Genomic DNA, 24,357 nt, shown 5'->3' on the forward strand with positions numbered 1-24,357 from the left:
AGCACTATGTGATAGACAACCAATGAATCAGATTAAAGCTCTGCAGTCCTCCCACTTCCAGTCATGAATACTGGTGGACAATTAAACAATTAACAGGAGGAAGAGACACCATAAATATTCTCATCCTCAATGATAGGGGAGCTCAGCACATCAGTGCAAAAGAAAAGGCTGAAGCATTTGAAACCATTTTCAGCCAGAAGTGCCAAGTGGATGATCCATCTCAGCCTCCTCCTGAAACTTCCCCTACAAGTCACAGAACACCCTGATTTGGAAATATATCACTACTCCTTCATTGTTACTGGATCAAGATCCTGGAAGTCCCTCCTTAACAACACTCTGGGTTTACCAACACAACATGGATTGCAGTGATTCAAGAAGGCACCTCACCACCACCTTCTTATGGGAATCAGGGGAAAGACAGTATAAGTTGGCCTTCCTACAACATCCACATCCCATGAACAAATCACAAAAAGAGATCTGGAAAATGCTCTATAAATTATCTTCCATTATGCTTTGCAGAAGTATCTAAACTAAATGCATTTTGCAGTTCCTTACCATACATTTTTCCATTAATTGTGCATTTGTTGAATATCATGATGTTCTGCGTCAGAGTTCCTGTTTTATCAGAGAAAATATACTGGATTTGTCCAAGCTCCTCAGTCAATGTAGTAGTACGTGCTAATGCAGGAGTGTCCTTCTTTGGATAATACATTTTGGTATCCCAATCAATATAGAAGCTACTGCCCAAGCGTATTACTTCAATACTAGTGAAAAATAATTAGAAAAATCAGTCAATTATTTTCTTTAAAGTGATTTACCTGCAAAATAAAACAATAGTCCATTAGGAGTAAGATTAAGATATTTTCTTAAATTTACTTCTCTTTTTTATGATATATATTGCATTACAATCAGCCATATTCTTAAAATATACTTGAACTGCTCATACTCTTATCAGTTCTGGTAATGAAACTGATGGACTTGCTGGAGCAGTGAAAACGTGTGTAAACTGATGAATAAATCAGGAGGTATATCAAAACTTGTCTTTCCCCCTCTAGCACAGCAGTCTTGTCCTTTAATGTTCTTGGGTGCCAAAGGTTATGACCCACGGTGATCAATCTATGATACTTGTCTTTCAAGCTGAAAGGAGCACCTGAAAGTATGGTTATATTTTGTCACAATGAACAGTGATGTTTTTGATGATCTGAAGCACCACATCATTTGGTTTCACAAAGCTACAGTCAATACTTGTGCCTTGCAGATGGTGGACAGGTGGCAGGGAGAGACAGGAATCACTCCTGTGGGGAAGGGGAGATCAGTTTCTCCCAACAACCTAGGGGAGAGTTTTCCCCATGTCTGGCGGGCCGAGCAGCAGCGGGCCCAGTCGGCGCCTGCGATGAGGTCCATGCTGCTATTTTATGCAGGCGGGCCAATTAAGGCCCGCCCAGCATATTTCTCAACTCCCGAGGATAGCAGGAATGGGCGAGCAGCAGTGGGAGTGCACAGACCACCGGGTTCAATGGCGACCCAGTGACCTGTTTAAATGAAGGCCTGGCAGCTTTTGCAAGGTTACTCAAAATGGCCGGTGGAAGGGCTCACCAGAGGTCTTCTGTTGAGCAGGCAAGTCTGGAGGGTAGGCCAGCGGAGCAGGCCAGGCCGGAGGGTAGGGCAGCAGGGCAGGCCAGGTTGGAGGATAGGGCAGGAGGGCAGTGTGCTTCTCAGTTCTTGGATGAGTGCCTAGCTGCCCTCCTGGAGGAGGTGGCAGCATGGCGGGAGGTCCTGATTCTGAGGGATGGGAGACGGAGGCCTCTCCACCTGACCAAACGTGCATGGGAGGATGTGGCTGAGCTCCCATGATGTGGTGCAACGCACATGGGTCCAGTGCCGAAAAAGGTTCAATGACCTCCTGCGCTTGGGAAGGATGAGTACCATGTTGGCTGAGGTTACTTAATGCAGCCATCACCCTTCCCCCCGCAACCACCCCGCCCCCCCACCCCCCCAACTCAAAACATTAACTCTGTCTTTCTCTCCACAGATGCTGTCAGACCGGCTGAGTTTTTCCAGCAATTTTTGTTTCTGTTTCAGATTTCCAGCACTGTTGTATTTTGCTTTTATCTTAGAGCCTTGGTGAGTTTCTGCACTGTATCTTGTAAATGGTACACACTGCTGCTACTGTTCATCGGTGGAGGGAGTGAAAGTTTGTGGAAGGGGTGCCAATCAAGCAGGCTGCTTTGTCCTGGATGGTATCAAGCTTCTTGAGTGTTGTTGGAGCTGCACTCATCCAGGCAAGTGGGGAGTATTCCATCACACTCCTGCATGTGCCTTGTAGATGGTGGACAGGCTTTGGGAAGCCAGGAGGTGAGTTACTCACTGCAGGATTTCTAACCTCTGACCTGTTCTTATAGCCATAGTCTTTATATGGCTAGTCCAGTTCAGTTTCTGGTCAACGGTAACTCTCAGGATGTTGATAGTGGGGGATTCAGCGATAATAATGCCATTGAATGTCAAGGGATGATGGGTTAGATTCTCTCTTGTTGGAGATGGTCATTGCCTGACACTTGTGTGGCGCGAATGTTACTTGCCACTTGTCAGCTCAAGCCTGGATATTGTCCAGGTCTTGCTGCATTTGGACTTGGACTGCTTCAGTATCTGAGAAGTCGCAAATGATGCTGAACATAGTGTAATCATCAGCGAGCATCCCCACTTCTGACCTTATGATGGAAGTAAGGTGATTGATGAAACAGCTGAAGATGTTTGGGCCTCGGATGAAAAGCATCTGCGTGTCCCTTTTTTCAGCGAAACTTATAAAACATTTTTGGAAAGTATTGCTGCTGTTTACAAATACAGTATTGAAGATAATCGGGTGCAAATGAAAATGTACTTTGTATTCATGATACCTTCAGTGTGACATTTTCAATGTGAGGCACAATAGATGCAAGGCTTTTATATGGATATACGTTAGTAGATGAGTTAGTTGCTATAATACTCCAAATACAAAACAGTGTCAATGGCTTGTCTCGGTGATGGATAGGGCAAGCACTCCATCAGCCATTTTTCTCAAGCCCTGCCCCAAATTTCTCATGATGATATCCTTCTTCCTTAATCCCGTTTCAAGCAATTCTTCAGTAATTTCGGTATTCATCTAAATCCCCTTGCCTTCTCTCCACTGATTTCAATGTCCTCCTGTCCTCCTTAGCATTTCCCTCCTTCAAAATTGCTGGTTCTTTATCTTCCAAAACTCTTTTGATTCAGGAATTGCCCCCCACAACTGGAAAATTGCCAATGTCACTGCATTATTTAAGAAGGGTGGAAGAGAGAAACCGGGGAATTATAGACCTAATTATCTTAATGTCTGTTGTCACTAAAACTTGTCCTAAAGGCCGAGTGACTATGCACTTGAACAAATATCAACTGATCAGAGAGAGGCAGCATGGATTTGTAAAGGCCAAGTCAAGAATAACTTACCTAGTTGAGGTAGAATTTTACACGGTTCAATGAGATCACCACTCAACTCCAGAGAATATAGGCTCATTCTCCCCTCACTGGACAGCCTTTGCAACACAAGAATCGACTACATAAGGGCAGCGCATCTTCCTTACTCTTGCGCTCCAACCCCCTTGCAATAAAGGTTAACATATAATTTACCTCCCTAGTTGTTTACTCACGTAAGTGTTAACTTCCCTTGATACATTTGCAAGAATATCCAAATTTTCAGCACAAATTCAAGTTGACACTTCAGTGCTGTATTGAGGGAGCATTGCACAGTCAGATGAGACATTAAACTGAGGCCCCATCTGTCTGCTCAGGTCATCAGAAAAGATCTCATTGCATATTACAAAGAAGAACGGGGGAATTGCCCCTTGTGTCCTGGCCAATATTTATCAACATCAACATCATAAAAATAAATTATCTGGTCATTATCACATTGCTATTTGTGGGAGTTTGCTGAGCGCAAATGAGCAGATGGGTTTCCCACATTTCAACAGTGATTATATTTTAAAAAGTATTGCATTGGCTGTAAAATACTTTCAGATATCTGGTGGTCATGAAAAGCGCTATTTAAATACAAGTCTTTGTTTCTTTCTGAAAACCAACATTTACTAGTCTCTGACTTATAAGAACTGTTTTGCTTTTCCATCCTTTCTAATAATTTCACACTTCCCCACTTTATGCGTCCTCTGTCACCTTCTTGCCCAATCACTTAATCAGTCTAGATCCTTTGCAGTCTCTTTGCGTTCTTCTCACAGCATACTTTCCCACCAAGTTTAGTGTCGCCACCCGATCCCCTCAACTAAGTCATTGATATAGATTGTAAACAGCTGAGGCCCAAGCACCAATCTTGTGATATTCCACAAGTTACATTCTGCAATCTTTTTTTTCTGTTATAATTTTTTTTCTTTATTTTCCATTATAATTTCTCCTGTTTCTGCCTCTAAGGGATTCCTTTATTTTTCCCAATCTCTTCCTTTTTACATACATGTGAAAGGAGATAGGAGACAAAGAGGAAGAAAAAGGAACATGCCCTCCACTGGCAGGATGTGACTAGTGGTGTCCTCCAGTGATTTGTGCTAGAGCCTCAGCTTTTCATGACATTCATCGCTGGCTTAGATAAAGGAATCGAGAGCAGTATATTCAAGTTTGCTGATGATACTAAGTGAGGCAGCATACTAAATAGTGCAAATGTCAGCACACCAGAGGGTTGAATAGTCTGAAGTTCTGAAGAAGAGTCATATTGGACTCAAAATGTTAACTGTTTCTCTCCAGAGACACTTCAGCACTTTCTGCTTTTACTGAATGGTCAACAGCTGTTACCATGTTCTTATAACTTCCTTCCCTCGGTTTTCCCATGTATCCTATTCAAATGGTCTCACTCACAAAGAAGATAATCTCTGACCACTTGCTTGTAACTTTCATCAACCAGATTCACCATCCCCTTCCACCGCTACTTCTTCTGTGTTCACCCTGGAATAAACTTTATCCATGTCTATCCTAAGTTTATCCATGTCTCTCAGGCCCTTGGAAAATACTTTTTAACAGATTCTGGACCCAGTCCCCAACTACTAGATGGCTGAGAGAAGTGAACTGCAGTTTGCTGTTAAAAGTACTGATTGGTATATAATTTCTAAAGAGTTGTTCAATGGAATTCCAAGGTTGCCTGGACAGCAGCTGGGCATCAGACTCTCAAAAACTTGTTTCCCAAAGATAAAAAGGGATGAAAAACAGATCACCTAGACTGAGGCTGGATTGGGAGAATGCATCAGTCTTTCATATCCATGCATATAAAGTGATTGAAGTATTTCTGTCATGGCTGCACACATCTAAAGAGAATGCTGGTGCCTGAAAACAGGACTCTGCTTTATGAGTGTGAGAAAGAGGTATCGAAAGGAAATGAGAGCAGCTGACATTAAAAAAGTGAGAAACTAAACAATAGATCCTTCTACACTGTATCAATTCTGTGCTTTAAAGTGCTTTACAGAGAAACTGAGAGCTTTACAGGAAGAAGACAATTGTAAAAACAAAAGGCAGAAAGAGTAAGAAATGGATGTAGAATGCTGAGTGGTGATAAAACAGTCACAGAAAACAGAAAGATATTTTGGAGCGGAAATAGAGAATTACAAAAAGAGGGGGAAGGAAGAAAGTTATAGGTAAACAGATAAAAAGATGATGAAAGAGAAAAAGAAAAGATAAAAAGAATTAGAAGATGGAAGAGAAGCAACCAGAAAGATACATAAAAAGATATAAATGTAATATTTGTCCATAAGCCAATGTTGCTGGTATATCCAGTGAATGATAATGCACTCAAAGAACGTATTTACTAACACTGGTCTAAAAGTTAAAAAAACTTACCTCACATAAAGGGAAATTGGGACAACAGTATTCAGGATAATCACATATGACCAGAACATAAGAAATCCAGAAAAGGAAGCATTTGGCGAGTATTGGTTCCAAGGCAAGTAGATTTGAAAATAGTACCCTTTATAAGATTCCCAGATACTATTTCCAATAGCCAGTACTGTACACATCATGATGAGGAAGCCAAAAATCTGCAATCACAGAACAGAACATCAACATTATCTTTAGGTCGGCAGTTATTAACACCCTCCTGATTAATTATGTTGATTTAGGGGATGGGGTTCTCTGATCTCCTGCTGTAACATAAATGGGGAGTAATAGTAAAGGAAACCCTTCAGAAATAGCTGTTTACGTTAATCTTCAACCAAAGTTAAGAGTGAAGGTCCAGAGAACCCTCATGAAAATTACAGTCATTGAACTAAAGCACATACACAGTGCAAAGTAACATTAAGATGTACATGCAAATTCTTTTAAAACAGGAGCACAGGCAAAGTTTCTTCTAAAATAGACTAAGGGCAGAATATTGTGCTCGTTGGATGGGCATGTGCCTGCCCCGAACGAACATAAAACGATGCGCGATATTTTGGTCGGTGGGCGCACACTGGAGTCGGCAGCGCGCCTGCCGACAATTAAGCAGCCTAGTAAGGCCCTTAAGGAACTAATTGTTTGGAATTTTTCGCTGCCCATCCAACCGTTCGGTTGGCGGGCGGGCGAAAAGGCTAAGTGGCCTTTGCATTTTTGGCGAAACCTCATCCATGGGCAGGTTGGGGTTTCGTCATCCAGTGATTTAAAAAAAACCTTTTTTGCACTCATATTTAATGTGACATAGTCATGGGGACATGTTTTCATTATTTTAAAATTCTTTATTTTTTTGTTCAAAATTTTCAGCTCCCTGAGGCAGCTTTGTGCATAAACTTACCCGCTCCTTCTGCCCCCACTCCAGCAGCGCTGCAGCACAAGATTCATGCTGGCTGGCCGTTTATTGGCCAGCCAGCTTGAAATCACGGTTGGGACCCAATTGTGGGCAGCGGTCAGCTTCCCGACTGCTCCCAGGTCCTCCTGCCGAGCCCGCCCACAAGAGCAAAGTTTTTCCCTAAGTTCTTCAAATTCCGGTGAACCCAGTTAAATTGTGGCATTATTTATTCCTAGGTGCCTTTCCCTTAAGTGCACAATGGCGAAGATTTTACTGGGTGGCAGTGGCCTCACCCACAAGCCAGAAAGTTAGGACAAGTCCGCCTTCGCCAGTCATAGAAGCCTCAACCAAACTTTACATTGAGCAAGCAATTAATTGACTGAAGTCGAAGTTTCTGCCCTCTGAGGAAGGATGTCCCACACCTCAGACTTGCCAAGCAATCAGCAGCTCTTCAGGCCTAGCAGCTTCAATGGGAACAGCGGCCATTGCTGGGGCCGCAGAAGGCCCCAGAGCTGCAGCAGCCATTGAGGAGGAGCAAAGTGCACGTAAGTAAGTAAGTAAAGACAAGAGGCCATAGATTTAGGCTAAGGGGTGGTAGATTTAAATCGGAGTTGAGGAGAAATTACTTTTCTCAAAGGGTTGTGAATCTATGGAATTCGCTACCTCAGAATGCAGTGGATCCGGGACGCTGAATAAATTTAAGGAGGAGATAGACAGATTTTTAATTAGTAATGGGGTGAAAGGTTGTTGGGATAGGGCAGGAAATTGAAGCTGAGGCCGAAATGAGATCAGCCATGATTGTATTGAATGGCAGGGCAAGCTCGAGGGGCTGAATTGCATACTCCTCCTCCTAGTTCTTATGTTCTAAGTAAGGTAGGGCATCACTGGAGCAAATCAGGCAGGCCCAAGTGAGGGTAGGGGAACAATTGTTAGGGTGGTTGGGGAGAGGGGTCCTCCAGTTAGAACAGAACTTGTTGTTAGAGGAGTCCTACATGGCCACAAGGTGCTTGATCAGGAGGCACTGTGGGGCCCAGACAGAGATCACCAGCGTGAGAAGCAGGTGCGCCAGCATAGAAGGGAGGGAAGGTGTACAATATTCTTGGTATTGTTAGGCTCTTACAAAATACTTCTGAGGGCTAGTGCCAAAATTGGGAGAGCTGTCTTGCAGACTAGTCAAGCAGCAGCCTGACATAATCATCCTCACGGAATCATGCCTTCCAGATAATGTCCTAAACACAACCATCACCATCCCTGGGTATGTCCTGTCCCACTGGCAGGGCAGACGCAGCAGCGGGGCTGGCACAGTGTTATACAGTTGGGAGGGAGTTGCCCTGGGTGTCCTCAACATCGACTCTGGAACCCATGAAGTCTCATGGCATCAGGTCAAACATGGGCAAGGAAAGCTCCTGCTGATTACTATGTATCAGCTGCTGAATCAGTGCTCCTCCATATTGAACACCACTTAGAGGATGCACTGAGGGTGGCAAGGGTGCAGAATGTACTCTGGGTGGGGGTCTTCAATGTCCACCATTAAGAGTGGCTTGGTAGCACCACTACTGACTGAGTTGGCCAAGTCCTAAAGGAAGTAACTGCTAGACTGGGTCTGTGGCAGGTGGTGAGAGAACCAACAAGAGGGAAAAACATACTTGACCTCATGCTCACCAACCTGCCTGTTGCAGATGCTTCTGTCCATGACAGTATCGGTAGGAGTGACAGCCGCATAGTCCTTGCGGATATGAAGTCCTGCCTTCACATTGCGGATACCCTCCATTGTGTTGTGTGGCACTACCACTGTGCTAAATGCAATAGATTTTGAATATTTCTAACAACTCCAGACTGGGCATCCATGAGGTGCTGTGGCCATCAGCAACAGAATTGTACTCGGACACAATCTGTAACCTCATGGCCAGCCGTATCCCCCAATCTAGCACTGCCACCAAGGCAGGGGAACAACCCTGGTTCAATGAAGAGTGCAGGAGGGCATGACAGGAGCAACACCAGGCATACCTAAAAATGAGGCGTCAACCTGGTGAAACTATAACACAAGAGGACTACTTGCGTGCCAAACACCCTAAGCAGCATGTGATAGACAGGGCTAAGTGATCCCACAACCAATGGATCAGATCTAAACTTGCAGTCCTGCCACATCCAGTCGTGAATGGTGGTAGACAATTAAACAACTCACTGGAGGAGGAAGAGGATCCACAAATTTTCTCCATCCTTAATGATGGAAGAGCCCAGCACGTCAGTGCAAAAGATAAAGCTGAAGCATTTGCTACAACCTTCAGCCAGAAGTGCCGAGTGAATGATCCATCTCAGCCTCCTCTGGAAGACCCCAGCATCACAGATGCCAGTCTTTAGCCAATTTGAATCACTCCACGTGATATCAATAAAAGGCTGAAGGCACTGGATACTGCTAAGGCTATGGGCCCTGACAATATTCCGGCAAGCGTACTGAAGACTTGTGCTCCAGAACTTGCCGTGCCCTTAGCCAAGCTGTTCCAGTACAGCTACAACACTGGCATCTACCCAGATATGTAGAAAATTGCCCAGGTATGTCCTGTACACAAAAGGCAGGAAAAATCCAACCCAGTCATTTACCGCCCTATCAGTCTACTCTCCATTATCAGTAAAGTAATGGAAGGGGTCATCACAGAGCTATCAAGCTGCACTTGCTTAGCAATAACCTGCTCACTGATGCCCAGTTTGGATTCTGGCAGGGTCACTTAGCTCCTGACCTCATTACAGCCTTGGTTCAAACATGGACAAAAGAGCTGAACTCCTGAGGTGAGGTGAGTGTGACTACCCTTAACACAAGGCAGCATTTGATTAAGTGTGACATTAAGGAGCTCTACCAAAACTGCAGAAAATGGGAATCAGGGGGAAACTCTCCGCTGGGTGGAGTCATACACAGCGCAAAAGAAGATGGTTGTAGTTCTTGGAGGTCAGTCATTTCAGCTCCAGGACAACGCTACAGGAGTTCCTCAGGGTAATGTCCTCGGCCTAACCGTCTTCAGCTGCTTCATCAATGACCTTCCTTCCATCATAAGGTCAGCAGTGGGGATGTTCACTGATGATTGCACAATGTTCAGCACCATTTGCGACTCCTCAGATACTGAGGCATTCTATGTCCAAAGCAGCAAGACCTGGATAATATCCAGGCTTGGGCTGACAAGTGGCAAGTAACATTCATGCCACACTAGTGCCAGGCAATGACCATCTCCAACAAGATAGAATCCAAGCATCACCCCTTGATGTTCAATGGCGTTACCATCACTGAATCCCCCAATATCAACAACCTGGGGGTTACCATTGACCAGAAACTGAACTGGACTAGCCATATAAATACTGTGGCTACAAGAGCAGGTCGGAGGCTAGGAATAGTGCGACGCGTAACCCATTTCCTGACTCCCCAAAGCTTGTTCATCATCTACAAGGCACAAATCAGGAATGTGATGGAAAACTCACCACTTGCCTGGAAGAGTGCAGCTCCAGCAACACTCAAGAAGCTTGACACCATTCAGGACAAAGTGGCCTGCTTGACTGGCACCACATCCACAAACATTCACTCCCTCCATCACTGGTGCATACTAGCAGCAGTGTGTATCATATACAAAATGTACTGCAGGAATTCACCAAGGCTCCTTCAACAGCACCTTCCAAACCCACGACCACTACCATCTAGAAGGACAAGGGCAGCAGATACATGAGAACACCACCACACAGAAGTTCCCCTCCAAGCCATTCAGCATCCTGACTTGGAAATATCGCTGTTCCTTCATTGTCGCTGGGTCAAAATCCTGGAACTCCCTTCCTAACAGCATTGTGGGTGTACCTACACCACATGGACTGCAGCATTTCAAGAAGGCAGCTCAACACCACCTTCTCAAGGGCAACTAGGGATGGGCAATAAATGCTGGCCCAGCCAGCGAAGCCCACATTCCAGAAATGAATTAAAAAAAAGTCTCCTGATGAAGAATAACACAAGTAATATAATTTGACATGATCTCTTCGAGCAACTTTGAGAGACTTGGCCACCAGATGACTATCATGCTCTGGCTTGACACTTTGTGATGCTCAAACGTCCTTGATCCAATCGTTGATTTATATTGAGTCTCAGAGTTCTCAGAATGACCACTCTCTCATCAAAGATGAGTAAATCATCTACACTGAGGTGTCCTCTGTTCCTAGTACTGTACTGTCTGAGATTGGGATTGTGTGGCATGTATGCTTGCCATCCTTTGAAGCAGTAATCTGACCTCAGCACATTCCTCATCAGATTTCTGTACGTTTCTGACTTAATTCAGTCGCTGAGTTGTTGCTGATAAAGTTGTGATTGTCATCGATGTAAATGTTTCTACCTCTTCAACAAGGGCTACATTACCTTGTTCAGATCTTGCCACTGGAATACAGCACAAAGCCTCCGTTGTATTCTGCTGCTTTCCCAGAACATACTGTCCTTGTATCAAACTTCATCAAACTCGACCTGAACCTTTGTGCTTATAGAGGTATTTTTGCTAACTCCTTAGAATTTAAGAGTGTCACTAAGCGCTTGTGATCTGACCAAGAACATCATCTGCGAACTTCTTGCAAACCCATGTAGCAGCTAATGTTTCTTTCACTATCGCTCCATATCTCCATTCAATCTCCGTCAATAAAAGAAAAAGGGATGTCTAGTAAACTGGTCTGCGCTTTCCATCTGTCTGTAACTGAAAGGGTACAGCTCCCAGTCCTGTAGAAAGTGCATCTGCAGCAATATTTGTGGGTAGCTTTGGGTCATCGTAAGCTAAAATATCAGGTGATATCAGTGTCTCTTTGATTTTGTCAAAAGACCTCTGTTGTACTTCCTCCCAGCACTATATATTGTCCTGTTGCAACAGCTGACAGTGGCTTACTGATGACAGCTAGGTTGAGCAGGAACTTTCCAATTCGTTTACCATACCCATGAATCTCTGGTATTCAGTCACATTCCGAGGTTAGCTGGAAACACCTTGATTGTCCTTGTCTTCAAAGGATCAACTTTGACACCAGATGCTTCTTCAGTATGCCCAAGGAACTTGACAATCGGCTGCAAGAATTCGCATTTGTTGTTAAGTGTAAGTCCTGCTTCCTCTAGGCATCGCAGCACATCTAGCGCTCTAGTAGCATATTCTGAGTGGATCCATAGATCAGGACATCATTCACGTGACACATGACTCCCTCCAGTCCTTCTAGGATGCTTGACATTGTCCTATGAAAGATTTCTGACGCTGATGTGATGTCAAGGAGTAGTTCTGTTGAAGCAAAACCTCTCAAATGGAGTAATCTTTATTGAGAGGTAGTTGCCAAATCCATTATTTGCATCTAGCTTCGTAATGATTGATCTTTTTCCCAATTTAGCTAAGCCCTTGTCCACAGGCGACATGGGATAAACTTTGCATTCAACTGCTTTGTTCAGCTGTGTAAATTCAGGTAGATCTTTTGGGTTTTGGCACAAGGGCCATCCCTGCTGAGCACCAGTAGTTGGTTCTGTCACAGATGAAAAAGCCCCCTACTTCAAGATAGTGTCAATTACTTCTTTACTTTTGGCAAGAGTGGATGGGGAACTTTTCTGGTTGGAAACAGGCACACTGACTTCGTTCCTGGAAATAGAGTTATATGGTATGGTGTCTTCAGCTTTCCTAGTCCTGCAAATAGCGGTGGGATTCAGCTCTGAAATTTCTGGGCTGATCTTCTTGGCTTTCCAGTCCCTCTGCAAATCAGGTGCAGGGCAGCAGAGGCCTTTCTGCTCAAAAGTGAGCAATTCTGGTGCTGAATCACATACAATTGTTTCTGCGATTTTTTTCACTGGCTGACATGGTCACATTCAGCGAATCATACATAACAGCCAATGTTCTAGACTCCATCGTCTGTAGCTATGTCCTGTCCAACCAACAGGATAGACCCGCCAGAGGCAGCAGCAGTACACAATCAGAAGGGAGTGGCCCTGAGAATTCTTAGCATTGTCCTCAGGCCCCACGAAGTCTCATGGCATCAGGTCTAACCTCCTGCTGCTTAACACATAATTGCCTCCCTCAATTGATGAATTAGTAATCCTTCATATTGAACACACTTGGAAGAAGCACTGATGATAGTCAGGTCACAGAATGCACTCTGGTTGGGAAACTTCAATGTCCATCACAAACAATGGCTTGGTAGTAGCACTACTGACCAAGCCAGCCAAATCCTGAAGGACATAGCTTCCAGTCTGACCTGCAGCAAGTGGTGAGAAAACAAACAAAGCGAAAGGCTACTTGACTTTGTCCTCATCAAGATACCTATTGTGAATGCATCTGTCCATGACAGGGGGGCTAGGATAATTAAATACAATTTGATTCACTTCAGATAATAATTAAATACAGCTGAACGCATTGGATAGAGCAAGGGTTAAAGGCTTGACAACAGCTCAGACGTAGTACTAAAGACTTGAGCTCCAGAACTAGCTACGACTCTAGCCAAACTGTTCCAGCTCAGTTACAGCACTGGCATCTACCCAGATTCCAGATCTACCTTCCCTCCATCATAAGGTCAGAAGAGAGGGTGTTCACTGATGATTATACAATATTCAAAACCATTCACAAATCCTCAATACTGAAGCAGTCCGTAGCCATATACAGCAAGACCTGGACAATATTCAGACGTAGGCTGTAAGTGGCAAGTAACATATGTGCCACACAAGTGCCAGGCAACGATCATCCCCAACAAGAGAGAATCTAATCATCTCCCCCTCAATTCCTTACCACCATCAACATCTTGAGAGGTGTTAAAATTAATATTCAAATCATGCATAATAAGGTTCTTTTAAGCAAACAATGTAATTTGACTAACATGTCTTGCAGGATACTTGAGCCAGTCCTAGAGATTTAAACTATTGGAATAACGCACCTACGTCCTTGGATCTATTTTTCATTGCAAAAGTCCCAGGAAATTATGGTGCTGTGAGCTAACCACCATTACACAACACCATAATTCCCTGGGACATTCGTGTCGTTCCATCAAAACCCTCTACAAAAGCAAGAAATATTAATTATCGGAGCTCCATTTCCCGTCCCTAGTTGTGCAGATTAGCTGTCCTTGAACTGTTACTGTCATTGTGGTAATGAGCTTCTGTAAGTGATATTGGCATAGCAATGATGAAGGAATGGCAATGCACATTCAAATCAGGATGGTTTTTGGACATGGAAGGGAGCTTGGAGGTGATCATTTCCCTTCCCTGTGGTAGGCATCATAGTGATCGGAGTTGTTGTTGAAGGAACCTTTATTGAGCTGCTTCAGTACATCCTGTAGATTCTAAATGCTTCAGCCAGAGTACCCTGGGAGTGGAGTGGATACTGGACCAGTCAAGCAAATTAACATATTCTGGATAATGTAAAGGTTCTTGCATGTTTTTTGGCTGTGCCCTACCAGGCAAATGCTAAGTATTGCATCACACATCAAATTTGAGCTTTATAGATAAGGAGAAGCTTTGAAGAATCAGGAAGTAATCATTTCAGAGTAATCAACTCTGTCCTCTTTTTGTAGCCACAGTATTGATAAAACTTGTCAAGTTAAGGTTCTTGGGGATCGCCAATATGATGGAGCATGATGGGTACTTTTTAAGGTCCAGGGACTATAGCTAAACTTTCACTTTTCAAGATGATCATTATATGACATTTACATGTTATGGATGTTACCTGCCACTTGTCAACCCAAGCCTGGTGTTATCCAGGTTGTGTTGTAGGCTGGTGTCATTATTCATGTAATTGTGAATGAAGCTGGACATTAGAATTGTCACATATATTCACATCACTTTGAATATATGGCACAACAAATTTGAATTACTTAGTTTAAAATGCTTGAGAAAAGATACAGCAAGCAAACCATCTGTTGCAGTACAAAATTCCCAAGTTTGCTAGTATACTCAAATCTAGCATAGTGTCTCAAGAATGCTTGGCAAAATTCCAACAAAGTTTTAATGCCCTTCTTAATGGCGAATATTTTGAGTAATCATCCAGTGGGTTCCATTCAACTGTTTGCAAATCCACAACACATCAATGATTGTTTATATACTGGTTGACCCTGAAGGAAATGGATTCATTATAGGCACTTACCCATAAAACGAGAACATTCATCAATCGATCTATATTAGTCCGCTTAAAAGCTGACAATCCACTATTCTGCATTAGTTTTGTGTCCTGCCCTTGAAATAAGAATTGAACAAGTTATATGTAAGGAATACCACATAACATTCAGAATGGTTCTATAACATCACTGTTAAAAAAAAAAACATGCAGGGCCCTTGGCTTTATATTAGAGGCATAGAGTATGAAAAAAAAGGAAGATATGGCAAACCTTTATAAATCACTTGTTAGGCCTCAGCTGTGAGTTTTGTGTACAATTCTGGGCATCACACGTTCAGGTGGATGTGAAGGCTTTGGAGAGAATGCAGAAGGAGATGGACTCAAATCTTACCAGGCACAAGGATGAGAGTCTTCAGCTAAGTGGAGAGACTAAGGAAGTAGGGATTGTTTTTCATACAGCAAAGAAGGTTATGGGGAGATTCAATGAAGTGCAAAATTATGAAGGACTTTTATAAGAGTAACTTGGGAGAGCTTATGTTTGCTCACATAAGGTTAAAGACTTTTTGAGGAAGATGTCATTTTAGTCCTTGTAAAGCCACACTGCTTCTGAACCTGTCCTCTTGCTTATCACCTACCTGCAAAGATAACAAGTCCATAACACCATTCTGTATTCCTCAAAGTGCAGCCACGTAGTAGTATTTTTTCACTGTCTAAAGAATACTTATTTTCCTTGTAGGTAAGTGTTCCTCTAAATTTGTCCAACCTATTATTGGGTGCTTCACATCTAATCTCACCTAGGATTTAAAAGAAGGAACATATTATTAAATATTTTCTGAGTAATTTCATTGTTACTATTAATATATAATCTTGGGGCAGAGGGACTCAGAATTGGTGAGGAGGAAACATAATTTTAGGATCCTGGGGAGACTGGGACATAACCCGTGCCAAAAAAGATGGAGGATCATGGTCCTTTTATCCTCAACCTTAGTGGTTACATCCGTATCTTTGACTAAAATGTTAAACATATTTGGCTGAAGAGCAATCAAAACCGAGAAACATTTTTGCAATTTTTCAGAATGATGTCCATAATTAACAAGCTTTACTAATATGAATAAACAAAGACAAACATTGTTACATTCTGGCCTTATTTTAGGAGAAAACTAAATTTAAATTAAGATAGTGAAATTTAAGGAATGAGAAGTGAAAATAGGAATGAAATGTCAGAGTGAAAAAAATCAAGCAACTACCTCACTCCCCAACTGCCCTATTCCAGCTCTCATTGTTTCAACACTAAGGCCTGGATTTTTGCTACCAGGGCGGGTGCGCAGAGTTGGGAAATCTCTTGGCTTACTGCACCCCTCTTGGGAAAAATTCTCCTGAATGATAGAATCTTCATTCCAGGGACGTGTGCGGGAAGGAGTCAGGCATGCCAACCTAGGATACAGAAACTGAGGTGGCCACAGGGCTACCAAGTGCTGAGGCAGGCAGGTTAAAAAGCCCGTCTCAGTTCCCTGGGACTTTGTCGCAGTTGTTATGTTAAATATTGGGCTTTCTAGCCCTCGCTCCACACCCATTGCCCGTGCCCATTCATACCAACTGATGCCCCCAAACCACCTCCATAGTCCCTTATAGCTTGTATGCCAATTTAGAGCCAAATCATGCTCTCCACCCACTTATGGCCCCTTATAGCCCCTATGCCAACTTAGCACCAACTCATGGCCTCACACCCACTCCATAGCCCCTTATAGCCCCTGTGTCACCTCAGTGCCAGCTTGCCCCCCCCCCTTGCCCACCCACTACCCTTTGTGCTAACACTGTCCACGTCAACTCACCCAGTATCCACCATAGTCAAACCTCAAGAGCCATGCTGTGATGAAATAAAGTTCTAAATACCTATTACACACATCATTTTTTTATGCATTCATGGGATGTGGCTCCAGCATTTATTGTCCATCCCTAACTGCCCTTGAGAAGGTGATGGTGAGCTGCCTTCTTGAACTGTTGCAGTCAATGTGGTGTAGGTACACCCACAGTGCTGTTAGGGAGTGAGTTCCAGGGTTTTCACCCAGTGACAGTGAAGGAACGGTGACATATTTCCAAGTCAGGATGGTGAGTGGCTTAGAGGGGAGCTTCTAGGTGGTGGTGTTCCGATGTGTCTGCTGCCCTTGTCCATCTAGATGGTAGTGGCCGTGGGTTTGGAAGGTGCTGTCTAAGGAGGTTTGGTGAGATCCCGCAGTGCATCTTGTAGATGGTGCACACTACTGCCACTGTGAGTCGGTGGTGGAGGGATTGAATGTTTGTGGATGGAGGTGCCAATCAAGTGAGCTGCTTTGTCCTGGATGGTGTCAAGCTTCTTGAGTGTGTAGAAATTAATTTGTAAAAAAACTCATGAAAAACCACTGAATACATTTAAATACCTTCAACTAATTACTCTCTTATAAAAACAAACATTTGGATTCATAACCCCACATCAAAGGGTGCTAATCGTTTAACAATCCTGCTGTCAATAAAACTGAATTTACAGTTCCCCACTCTGATGATAGGTTGTGGAAGCAGTCAAGCAATAATGATGCTATAATCTTTACACTTATGTTTATGTCAGCTATTGAAACTGCAAGCACAGATCTTTTCCAACTCAAAGATGCAGACAAGCTGTGCTTTTTTTTATTTTTAAAGGCCAGGAGATTTAAATAACCTCACAGCTTGACAGTTCTACAGACTTTATCCACTCTTCATGAGCGTTTATGTCAACTTTAAAAATTCATAACTCTCACACTGCAGGATAAGGCCCTTGTTCCAGCAAAAATTAGGTCTGTTTAAACTCAGCATTAAGTTCAAAAATCCCTGTTGAGTTTGGGTTTTCTCCATGCGTGAGTCATGATCTGCCTCCTTTGCCTATGGCAAAAGTAGGATCTGTCATAAATGGGACGGGGGACTTCAGGATCCAGGTTCCCAGTGCCATTTTGAATATACCACAAAGTCTCGATAACTCTGTAAAAATCTAGGCCTGAAACATTGAAAAGAAGCTATGAGGAGTAATTCTCCTTCAAAGGGCTACCCAATACTGTTAGCAACTTGAAAGCTGACAAATAACCATGTCCATGTAGGCCCAATTGCTTCTCACTAATCATCAACGGCACAGCCATTACCAAGTTTCCCAACAGTGTGTGAAACCAACAGACTCTTAAATGCCCTCTGAAATGGCAGAGAAAACAACTCAGTTGTAACAAACCACTACAAAGGCACAAAAAAGTAATGAAACCGGACGGACCACCTGGCATCGACTTAGGCACTGGAAATGACAATGGCAATCTCAGAACTGTCGACCATGCAAAGTCCTCCTGACTAACATCTGGGGGCTAGTGCCAAAATTGGGAAAGCTGTCTCACAGTCTAGTCAAGTAGCAGCCTGACATAGTCATCTTCATGGAATCATATCTTACAGATAATGTCCTAGACGCCACCATCACCATTCCTGGAAATGCCCTGTTCCACGGGCAGGACAGGCCCAGCAGCGGTGGCGGCACAGCTGTGTACAGTCGGGAGGGAGTTGCCCTTGGACATGCCAACAATATCGACTCCGGACCCAATGAAGTCTCATGGCATCAGGTCAAACATGGGCAAGGAAACTTCCTGCTGATTACCACATACCACCCAACCTCAGCTGATGAGTCAGAGCTCCTCCATGTTGAATACTACTTGGAGGGAGCAATGAGGGTGGCAAGGGTGCAGAATGTAGTCTGAGTGGGGGACTACAATGCCCATCACCAAGAGTGGCTCGGTAGCACCACTACTGACCGAGCTGGTCAAGTCCTAAAGGACATAGCTGCTAGACTGGGTCTGCGGCAGGTAGTGGGGGAACCAACAAGAGGGAAAAACATACTTGGCCTCATCCTCACCAACCTGCTTGCAGCAGATACATCAGTCCATGACAGTATCGGTAGGGGTGACAACCATACAGTTATCATGGAGACGAAATCCCGCGTTCACATTGAGGATACCCTCCATCGTGTAGTACAGCACTACCATGGTGCTAAATGGGATAGATTTTGAACAGATCTAGCAACACAAGACTGGGCATCCATGAGGCACTGTGGGCCATCAGCAACAGCAGAATTGTACTTGAACACAACCTGTAACTTCGTGAACCAGCATATCCTCAACTCTACCATTGCCATCCAGACAGGGAATCAACTCTGGTTCAATGAAGAGTGCAGGAGGGCATGCCAGGAGCAGCATCAGGCATACCTGAAAATGAAGTGTCAAGCTGGTGAAGCTACAACACAGGACTATTTGCATGCCATAAGCAGCAAGTGGTAGAGCTAAGTGATTCCAAAACCAACGGAACAGATCTAAGTTCTGCAGTCCTGCCACATCCAAGACAATTAAACATCTCACTGGAGGAGGAGGCTCCACAAATATCCCCGTCCACAATAATGGAGGAGCCCAGCACAACAGTGCAAACGATAAGGCTGAAGCTTTTGCTGCAATGTTCAACCAGAAATGCTGTGTGGATGATCCATCTCGGCCTCCACCGGAGGTCTCCAGCATCACAGATGCCAGTCTTCAGCCAATTCGATTCACTCAACGTGATATCAAGAAATGGCTGAAGGCACTAGGTACTGCAAAGGCTAGGGGGCCCTGACAATATTCCAGCAATAGTACTGAAGACTGGTGCTCCAGAACTTGCTGTGCCCCGAGCCAAGCTGTTCCAGTACAGCTACAACACTGGCATCTACCCAGCTATGTGGAAAATTGTCCAGATAGGTCCTGTACAAAAACAGGATAAATCCAACCAGGCCAATTACCACCCCATCACTCTACTCTCGATCAACAGTAAAGTAATGGATGGGTTCATCAGCAATGCAAGCAGCACTTGCTTAGCAATAACCTGCTCACTGATGCCCAGTTTGGGTTCCGCCAGGGCCATTCAGCTCCTGACCTTATTACAGCCTTGATTCAAATATGGACAAAAGAGCTGAACTCCTGAGGTGAGAGTAAGTGCTCTTGACATCAAGGTGGCATTTTACCGAGTGTGACATCAAGGAGCCCTACCAAAACTGGAGTCAATGGCAATCAGGGGGGAACCTCTCCGCTGTCATACCCAGCACAATAGAAGATGGTTGTGGTTGTTGATGGTCTGTCATCTCAGTCCCAGGACATCACTGCAGGAGTTCCTCAGGGTAGTGTCCTCAGCCCTACCATCTTCAGCTGCTTCATCAATAACCTTCCTTCCATCATAAAGTCAGAAGTGGGGATGTGTGCTGATGATTGCACAATGTTCAGTACCATTCACAACTCCTCAGGTACTGAAGCAGTCCATGGCCAAATGCAGGAAGACCTGGATAATATCTAGGCTCGGGCTGACAAGTGGTAAGTAACATTCGTGCCGCACAAGTGTCAGGCAATGACCATCTCCAACAAGAGAGAATCCAACCATCACCTCTTGATGTTCATTGGCATTACCATCATTGAGTCCCCCAAAATCAATGTCCTGGGGATTACCATTGACCAGAAACTGAAGTGCACTAGCCATATAAATATTGTGGCTACTAGAGCAGGTCAGAGGCTAGGAATCCTGCGACGAGTAACTCACCTCCTGAATCCCCATATATCCTGGCGGGTATCGCTCCCCCTGATATAAGAAGAACGGTAGCCAGCAAGAAAGAGCGACTCTGTCAAACATCAGATGAGAGGCACCCTCTACATGGTCATACACCTACACCCAGCCGCCTAAAGTCAAGGAAGAGCTTCATGAACAGTGTTGTTCCGTTACAATCAACCCCATCTGAAGCCCGCATCGCCTTGTGGAAAGACCGGCTTGCCAGTCTCGAACAACCCCCAGCGATGGAAATTCTACCGCATGAAAGCTTTCCCCCAGGAGCTAATTGCAACTGGGCAACCTGGAAGTGCCTTAACAGACTTAGGACTGGTGTAGGTCGTTCAAAGGTATCATTAAGCAAATGGGGATATACAACCAGCCCAACAACTTGTGAATGTGGAACTGAGCCACAGACTATGCAACATCTCCTGCAATGCCAATCACTAGAGGAACCCTGCACTGTTGCAGATCTTGCCAAATTCAACAACAAGACGCAAAAATGTGTCCAGTTCTGGCTGGGCCATGTATTGACTGTCCATGGACACGATAAGAAGACTCCCCAAAGCCTGTCCACAATCTACAATGCACAAGTCAGGAATGTGATGGAATCCTTCTCACTTGCCTGGGTGAGTGCAGCTTCCACAACACTCAAGAAGCTTGACACAGCCCAGGGCAAAGCAGCCCGCTTGATTGGCACCACATTCACAAATATTCACTCTCTCCACCACTGATGCACAGCAGCAGCAGTGTGTACCATGTATAAGATGCACTACAGGAATTCACCAAGGCTCCTTCGACAGCACCTTCCAAGCCCACAACCACTACCATCTAGAAGGACAAGGGCAGCAGATAGACAGGAACACCACTGCTTATAAGTTCCTCTCCAAGTCACTCACCATCTTGACTTGGAAACATATTGCTGTTCCTTCACTGTTGCTAGGTCAAAATCCTGAAACTCTCTCCCTAACCGCACTGTGGATGTACCTACACCACATGGACTGCAGCAGTTCAAGAAGACAGCTCACCACCACCTTTTCAAGGGCAACCAGGGGTGGGCAATAAATGCTAGCTGAGCCAGCAAAGTCCACATCCTGTGAATGAATAAAAAAAAATCTAGGTGCTCCTCACGGACCAGAAGTTTAACTATTCTAACCATATCAACATCAGGATTTCATAAGCAAAGCAATGGTATTTCAATTCATGAACATTCAAATCCTCTCCACTATGGGATTGTGAGAGAATATTTACTTGGATGGGTACAGCTACAGCAATACTCAGCATCCTCGACAAAGCACTACACTTGTGAGGCACACCCACCACTAGAATCAACATCCATCCCCTCCACCACCAGAGAACAGTGGTTCTTTTATGCTCTATCTATAGAACACAAATTGAAAATTCACTAAGCTTTTGTAATGATCCCCAGTTGAGGTTATCACTGGACAAGGCTGATCCTAGGGTGGAACCCAGCTGCTAGATCCTAACTTACATTCATATATTTCCAAGTAAGGATGGTGAGTGGCTTGGAGGGGAACTTCCAGGTGGTGCTGTTCTCATGTGCCTGCTGCCCTTGTCCTTCTAGATAGTAGTGGTTGTGAGTTTGGAAGGTTCCTGCAGTGCATCTTGTTCATAATACATCTGCTGCCACTGTGCATCGGTGGTGGAGTGAGTGAATGTTTATGGATGGCGTGTCAATCAAGTGGGCTGCGCTGTCCTGGATGGTGTCAAGGTTCTTGAGTGTTGTTGGAGTTGCACTTATCCAGGCAAATGGAGAGTATTCCATCATGCTCCTGACTTGTGCCTTGTACTTGGTGGACAAGCTTTGGGGAATGAAGAGGTGAGTTACTTGCCGCAGGACTCCTGGCCTCTTAACTGCTCTTGTAGCCAGAGTATTTAAATGGCTAGTCCAGTTCAGTTTCTGGTTAATGGTACCCCAGGATGTTGATAGTGGGGAATTTCAGCAATGGTAATGCCATTGAATGTCAAGGGGTGATGTCTAGATTCTCTCTTGTTGGAGATGCTCATTGCCTGGCATTTGTGTGGTGCAAATGTTACTTGCCACTTGTCAGCCCAAGCCTGGATATTGTCCAGGTCTTGCTGCATTTGGACATAGACCGCTTCAGTATCTGAGGAGTCACAAATGGGGCTGAACATTGTGCAATCACCAGCAGTCATCAGCGACCATCCCCACTTGAAAATTCCACCTTACAATGGAAGGAAGGTCATTGAAGGAGCAGCTGAAAATGGTTGAGCCTAGGACACTAATCTGAGGAACTCCTACAGTGATGTCCTGGAACTGAGATGATTGACCTCCAACAACTACAACCATCTTTCTTTGTGCTAGGTATGACTCCAACCGGTGGAGAATTTTCCACTTGATAATCATTGGCTCCAGTTTTGCTCAAGCTCCTTGACGCCACACTCAGTCAAATGCTGCCTTGATGTCAAGGGCAGTCAGTCTCACCTCACCTCTGGACTTCAGCTCTTTTGTCCATGTTTGAACCAAGGCTGCAATGAGGTCAGAAGCAGAGTGACCCTGGTGGAACCCAAGTATGTTGCTCTCTCATAGGTCTTATGATGCATTTGTGAGCAGCGTAGCTACATGGAAAGGGGGCTATCGGTCTTATAATAACAGACAAATGATCCAGGCTGAGATCTGAGGTTGAGCTAATTTCAACCGACTTATAATGATCAACAAGATTCGACCCAATCTTATCTAGAATATAATCATTGCAAGTAGACTGGTTCACTATCTGCACCATTGGGCAAAATGTCTGATCCCATTGGCGGTGGGCGTTATGTCGGGCAGGAAAGGACAATTTGGTATGAGGGGCATAAATCGGTTTCACGCTGGCGTGAAACCACAACAAGATCATCCGACGGTGTCCATCCTGGCGGAAGGCTAATCCTGCTGAAGGCTGGCGTGAATGCAATTTGCACCCCAGTAAGCTGATGATATACTTGACCATGACCCTCATTGTTGAAATTGAAAGTGGGCGGAGCGTTGTGTTTGATGGGCACAGTGCTACAAGGGAGTGCAATAGGTGGGTGGGTGGAGATGCAGGTCAGCTTGGATGGACAACTGAAAGAGAATCCCAGCAGGCAGCACTGCAAATGATCAGAACAGTAAGGTGAGTGCAATGGATGAAGCCTCTGCGTGTGTGGGAGAGTGTTTGCACAAGGCTCCGAAAGGTTCTGCCACACACACACTGTTCTGACTGCGTGCATCTGAACTGCTAGTGGGGGTGGATGCAGTGGGAGGACTCGCGAGGCCTGCCAATGAAGCTGAAAGACAACATTACACGTTATTCAGTGAAAGTGAATATATTTTCAGATTATGAAGTGACAAAATGTGTTCACCCATGCAACCACTTGTGATCTGAATTTCTTAACTTTTCTAGGCTTGCCATTTCTTTTAGGTGCTGCCATGACATCTGCAGCAGGGGTGGAGACAGCCTGTGCAATGGTCAACCCTCTTGTTTCTGATGACTTTGGCATGTGTCCTCTGGACAGCTGAGGCCCTGGCTTGCTCTGGCTGTCCTCCTGTGGACCAACTGCTCCCTCGGCAATGACAGAGGACGAGGTTGAGGGGGTCACAGGGAAAAGGAACTTGAAGGGGGGAATGGACAGCCTCTGAGATTCCTGAGTGATGTCCCAGGGTGTCCAGCTGCCACTCCTCCTCCCTTTGGGTGCCCTAGGGCCCCATCCTGACTCCTTGAGGAATGTCGAGGTGCCCATTTCACTCTTGTGTTGCCACTACAGGAACTCACCCATTGCAACCACGATGGAGTGCAGGTCTGCACACAACTCCGTGTTGTGCTGAACCAGGGTCTCATGGCATCCGCAATCCTTCCCGTGGAGACTGCCATACACCTACATGTGGGCATCGCTTCAGCAGAGAGCAGGCAGACCACA

General features: G+C 44.7%; 1 protein-coding gene across 1 annotated transcript in view; it reads right to left on the reverse strand.

Annotated features, from left to right (window-relative positions):
• The window catches only part of atp8b5b (ATPase phospholipid transporting 8B5b), a 306,737-nt gene that overhangs the window by 196,574 nt on the left and 85,806 nt on the right, over nucleotides 1-24,357 (reverse strand). Inside the window, exons 9-12 of the mRNA XM_041183329.1 lie at nucleotides 15,477-15,635; nucleotides 14,872-14,960; nucleotides 5,845-6,041; nucleotides 556-764 (exon numbers count right to left, since the gene is read on the reverse strand). Of these exons, the coding sequence (XP_041039263.1) occupies nucleotides 556-764; nucleotides 5,845-6,041; nucleotides 14,872-14,960; nucleotides 15,477-15,635 (654 nt within the window). The remainder of the gene's footprint in view (nucleotides 1-555; nucleotides 765-5,844; nucleotides 6,042-14,871; nucleotides 14,961-15,476; nucleotides 15,636-24,357) is intronic.

The sequence above is a fragment of the Carcharodon carcharias genome, chromosome 1, assembly GCF_017639515.1.
Source record: "Carcharodon carcharias isolate sCarCar2 chromosome 1, sCarCar2.pri, whole genome shotgun sequence".
Lineage (NCBI taxonomy): Eukaryota > Metazoa > Chordata > Chondrichthyes > Lamniformes > Lamnidae > Carcharodon > Carcharodon carcharias.